Below are 6,000 nucleotides of genomic sequence, written 5' to 3' on the forward strand. Positions count from 1 at the left end.
ATGCTTTAAACATATTTCATATTATATCAAAGATTGAAAAAACTTCACAAATATTTTAAAACATTTTAAAAATTTAACAAAGATTGTAAAAGATTTAAATGATTTCAAAAATATTTGAAAATCCTTTTAATTGACTCACACAGATTTATAATTTTCATGAAGATTTAAAAGATTTCATGATTATTTCAAAGATTTCAGGAAGATTTAAAATGTTTTTACAAAGATTAAATGAGTTTACAAAGATTTCAAATATCTTTAGATTTCAAGATTGCAAAAGTTTTTAAACAGTTTTAAAATTTGGCAGTAAGATTTGAAAGATTTCACAAATATTTTTAAAGATTTCACAAAGATTTCTTGAAGATTAATATTTGTAAAGCAAGATTTAGAAGATTTCACAAAAATTTCAAAGATTTCAGAAATATTTTCAAAGATTTAAATTATTTAAAATGATTTTTAAAAATTTGAGAAGATACCAAAGATTTATAATATCCCTAAGAAAGATTTGAAAGATGTTACAAAGATTTTTGAGTATTTCACAAAGATTTAAAATGCTTTCATGAAGGCTTGTTCATCAGATTTCAAGAGTGATCAACCTCTTGGTACTTTATAAATATAACATGTCATCGTTAAAAAATAGAACAAATTTGACCTCTGAATCGTTTCTTTTTCAGGTTCGAAACCCTTCAGATGTCCAGTTTGTGACATGCGATTCCGCACCTCAGGTCATCGAAAAGTGCACCTCTTGTCTCACGTGAGAGAGCAGAAAGAGAACAAGCCCCGGAAAACGAAGCAGAGAAAAATCGCAGCAATCGCAAGTGTCGTCGCGGATGTGGAGAACGCGATTGAGTCAGTCGCCACCGAAACCAACCGAGTTGAAGAACCTTCAGCGGAGGAAACCGAATTCTCGAATGTAGACACAGTTACCATTGACGCCTCCGCTCTCACCGATCAAATCACCTTCAATCCAGATGGAACCGTTTTAAACAACAACTCTGTCCTCTCTGTTAGCGAGAGCAATCAGCTCGTAGCCAATTTGCATTTTCTACTTGCCAACGGTCTCATGACAATCCAACCTGACGGATTCGTGACATTCCCGGACTCTGTTCTTCCCGGATTAGCCAATTTGCAATTGGAGACATCCCAGGGCGATTTTCTTGCGTCCGCCGACTCGGAGAATGTGATCATCACTCAGGAGCCGCATTCCATTGATTTGGAACAATCAGGGTTCTTGAACTGCACCGCAGTTTTACAAGTCGAGGACAATGGAACGGTTTTTAATTCCAGTATTACTAATCCTAATATGGCAAATCCCAACGTCTTGAATTCCAGTATTCCGAATTCGACTGGGTTTCGAAATTCGAAGGGTGGACCGCCAAGGCGAGAGTGTGACATTTGCGGCAAGGTCTTTACGAAACCTTGTCAGGTCGCAAGACACAAGAGGATCCACACTGGCGAGCGGCCGTTTAAATGTGAGCGTTGCGACAAAGCCTTCGCCCAGAAGAATACTCTCATAATGCACCAAAAGCACCACACGGGAGATCGGCCTCACAATTGTCCCTTCTGCACTTACTCGTTTTCGCAGAAGGGCAATTTGCAGACGCATCTCAAGCGAGTTCATAAACAGGAGTCGCTCGAGGGGAAGAAATTGTGGAAGGGAGAGCAGCAGCCACCGAAATTTGTGCAGGAGGGCACAGTCGATAACAGAATTTTGGGCCTTGACGATATCTCGCTTGTCGAGCTTTTGAAGTAATTGAAATGTTGAGAGTTTTTTGACTGAGAAATTGAGAATTAGGTAGTTTAGCTAGTGGTGAGAAAATTTAACTTTTTAAATTTAGGCTCTCCTTACAAATGTAGATTTAAGTAATTAATATATTGAGTGCAGCATTCAGTCAGTGATTCCTGTACGATATGCAATTGTGATCGACTGAACTCCCTGCATTTCGCAATCGTTAAACAAATGTATATAAATCGTTGAAAACGATTAAGACGATTGGTAAAAGTGACAGATTATTTTTTAATTCAGATGTTTAGAGATAGCCGTGCCTGTCGGAACGGAACTTGTTTCGACTAAAACCGATATACTCAGAATTATGTGGGTGATTCTTTATAATAAGGTCAATTTTTGGTAGGAGCTATTTTTTTTTTAAAGTATTTTTAACAGGGCGTTCAGCGACCTTGAAAACCTGGAATTCTCCTTTAATTTTTGTTTAAATCTTGAAAACCTGGAAGTTTCCTTGATTTTTTTCTCTTTTAGAACAGTTATTTTATTGAAGTGCGGAAAGTAATTTAAATCTTTTAGCCTTTTAAAAAAGAAACATTTCGTTTAAAAGAAATCTGGTTATTGAAAAGTTTTTTGATGTGTCAAGATATAATTTATCTTTCACTTATTTCAGAATAAATAATAAAATTTCTAGGAATTTTATGTAGACTTTAACCAATTATTTTATGAATTGGAATTAACAGACTTTAATATTGTGATATTCAAGTTACAAATTATAAAAATTATTGGTGGAAAACTTCGATGTTAATTCAGTTCCAGAATTAGAATCGGCCACGGCCATATAACGGATTTTTTCAAGGTTTTCAATACTCGGTTTTTGAGTGTACACCAGATTATAAAACCTTATTAAATATTTCAAAAGGTTTCAAAATATGTCTAAGATTTAAAAATATTTAAAAGAATTTTGAACATTTTTGAAAGATTTCTCAGATTGCAAAGATATAAAAAGGTCTGTATACCAGATTTCAAATATTTTACAATTCCACAAAGCTTTTAAAAGGTTTGAAAACATTTTCGAACATTTGAAAAAATTGCATTACGATTTTAAATAAATCAATGATTTCAAAGAATTCACAAAGATTTCGAACATTTTCAAAGATTTAAAAATTTTCAAAAGATTCCAAAGATTTTGAAAAGGTTATAGTAAACCAGATTTCAAAATATTTTACACCGATTAAAAATGTTTTAATTATTTCAAATGAATATGAAAGATTTCAGAAAGATTTTACAAATATTTTATAAAGATTTCAAATGAATACAAAAATTGCAAAGAGTTACAACAGATTTCAAGATATCGAAAGATTCAAAATATTTTAGATGATTTCAAACATTTCAATGATTTTAAACGAATACGAAAAGTTTCACAAATATTTCAAAGAAGATAAACTATTTTAAAAGGTTTCAAAAAATTAAAGAAGATTTTAAAAGATTTCAATGATTTCAAAGGAACACACAAGGTTTCATAAAAATTTCAAAATATTGAAAAAAATTATTACAGTAATTTCAAAATTTCAAGGATTTCAATATTTTAAACAAATGAAAAAAGATTTTACAGAAATTTCAAGATTTCAAAAGATTTCAAAGATGTCAAAGACGACTTATGTTCCCAAAAACTTAAAAATTTGTTTAATATACCTGGAAAAACTGGACTTTTTGGCTTGAAAACCTGGAAAAAGCCTTGAATTTCGTTCCTAAGAATCGCTGGACATCCTATTTGAATATGTGTTTTTTTATTCAAAGTATTTATTGGCGCCGAAATAAATTTTCGGGTTCGCTGAATCCGATTTTGATAACGATATTTCCAAATTGATATTGGCTAATCTAATATGGTGAATTAACAACTTGAAAATGCTCTTAATTTTATGAAAATGGGTATCCAAAGGTTTTTTTTGGGTCGCTCAATTCAAATATAGTAATAGGATTTATAAATTTAAAATGACTGATTCAATATATGAATAAAGAATCTCAAAACATGCCCTTTCAAGATTTAAAATTGAAATTTATTTAATTATAGAGATTTATGAATAAAAATTCTTCACTTTTCTCAAGAATAAAAAGTTTTCAATTCTAAATCATTCACGTTGAAAAAATTTCCAATGTAAACAATCAAAATTTCATAATTTTTAATTTCGAAAATTATGACTTGCGTAACTTTTAATTTTGCACTTGCAAAATTAAAGACTATTCAATTAACAAAATATACATTTCAAATGTTAACAATTTTAAGAGTTAAAATTGAAAATTCTTAAATTTTAAAAATATATAATTAAAAATTATTCAATTGTCAAGATTTATATTTTAAAGGTATGCAATTTTGACCTTTTCTTTAATCTTCAATTGTACGATTTAAATTTGAAAATTCATTAATTCGGAAAATTTATAACTTAAAGTGGTTTAATTTCAAATGTTTCTTGTTGTTTTTTTTTAATATGTAATTCCATTTGAAGACTTATTCAATTGAAAAATTCTTCAATTTCGAATATTTGCAATTGAAGACTTCAGTATGCTTTTTTGAAATAGTTCCAGTTCAATAATTTAAAATAAAAGTCAATTAAATTTTTTAAATGTATGAATAGAAATTCTTAAATTTTCTGGAGGCAAGAATTTTTAATTATAAATCTTTTAAATTGAAGAAATTTCAAATGTAAATCCTGAAAATAAAGAAGGTTTCATTGTAAAACTTAAAAATTCTATAATTTTTTATTACAAATTTTCAAAATTAAATTCTCTTAAAGTCTTTAATTTTAAATATTTACAATTCAAAGCTCTAAAATTGCGAAAATTCTCAAAATTTGAAAATATGGAATTGCAGACTATTTAATTATTATATTTTAATGGTATGTAATTTTGAACTTTTTTTTAGAATAGTTTAACTTGGAATATTTACAATTGGGAATTTCTTAATTGTAAAGATTTGCAATTAAAGATTATTAATTCGGAGAATTTATAATTTGTGTTGCATATCTGGTTTATATTTAAAGACCAGCAGTAGAAAATTATCCAATTTTTAATATTTGCAATTCAAGCCTGCGATATTTAATGTGTAAATGGAAAATTATGCAATTTTAAATGCTTTTTTCGGAATAGGTCAATTCTACAGATATAAAATAGAAAAATATTAATTATGAAGGTTGAATATTGAAATTTATTCCATCTTAAAATGTGTAAATATAAATTCTTACATTTTGTAAATAATCAAGATTTTTCAATTATAATTTTTAATTTTAAGGATTAACAATTCCATTTCTATATTTTAATATTTTATTAATTCTGTACTTTTTTTGTAATAGTTCAATTTTAAAGATTTACAATTAAAAAATCTTCAATTTTGACTATATACAAATTGAAGACTATTTAATATTTATCGTGCATAGTAAAAAAAGAATGCAATTTTGAAGTTTTTTGGAATGGATTCATTTCAAACATTTAAAATAGAAAAATATTCAAGTGTGAAGATCTAAAATTGAAATTTAATCAAAGTTAAAGATGTGTAAACATCAATTTTTAAATTCTGTCAAGAGTTTTCAATTCTCATTCATCCAAATTGAAGAAATTTCACATGTAAATGATCAAAATCACAGAATATTCAATTATAAGACTTGAAATTTGCATAATTTTTAATTGCAAATTTTCAAAATTGAAAGCTTTAAGTCTTCAATTTTGTAAAGTTTACAATTTAAAGTCATAAAATTTTGAATAGTTGCAATTTAAAATTCTCGAATTTCGAAAATATATGTAGAATTGCAAATTATTTAATTTTAAAGATTGATATTTTAAAGGTAAATACGTTAGAACTTTTTAAGTTTTAATACTTCAATTTGGAAGATTTCCAACTGCAAATTCTTCAATTTTGGAGATTTAACATTGAAATCTATTCACTTTTATTGATCCACTATCGAAAGTTCTTCAATTGTGAACAGAAAAAATCACAGCACTGATTTATTTTTTACAAATTCTTACTATTTTTGACATATTAATTCTTATTCAACATATTTTTCGGGGAAAATAATATGTATCTTTTATGGTTTGGTTAACGTTACCAAGGAAAATAAATTTACCAAATTTAAAAATAATTCAATAAATATTCGCAAAGATATTAGACGGGGAAGAAAAAGTGACCTTTATATGGAGAAATACCCATATGATAGACTTAACTCGATGTGTTCTTATTAAACTAGTGTAAGATAAGTTGCTAAGTCTAAGAAATAAAAGATTGTGAA

At 27.9% G+C, this 6,000-nt stretch overlaps 1 protein-coding gene across 1 annotated transcript in view; it reads left to right on the forward strand.

The window, feature by feature from the left end:
• Window positions 1-2,233, forward strand: part of LOC117175115 (zinc finger protein 236-like) — an 82,567-nt gene extending 80,334 nt beyond the window's left edge. Inside the window, exon 25 of the mRNA XM_033364685.1 lies at window positions 672-2,233. Within this exon, the coding sequence (XP_033220576.1) occupies window positions 672-1,750 (1,079 nt within the window). The 3' untranslated portion in view covers window positions 1,751-2,233. The remainder of the gene's footprint in view (window positions 1-671) is intronic.
• The last annotated feature ends 3,767 nt before the right edge of the window (window positions 2,234-6,000 follow it).

The sequence above is a fragment of the Belonocnema kinseyi genome, chromosome 6 (assembly GCF_010883055.1).
Source record: "Belonocnema kinseyi isolate 2016_QV_RU_SX_M_011 chromosome 6, B_treatae_v1, whole genome shotgun sequence".
Taxonomy (NCBI): Eukaryota; Metazoa; Arthropoda; class Insecta; order Hymenoptera; family Cynipidae; genus Belonocnema; species Belonocnema kinseyi.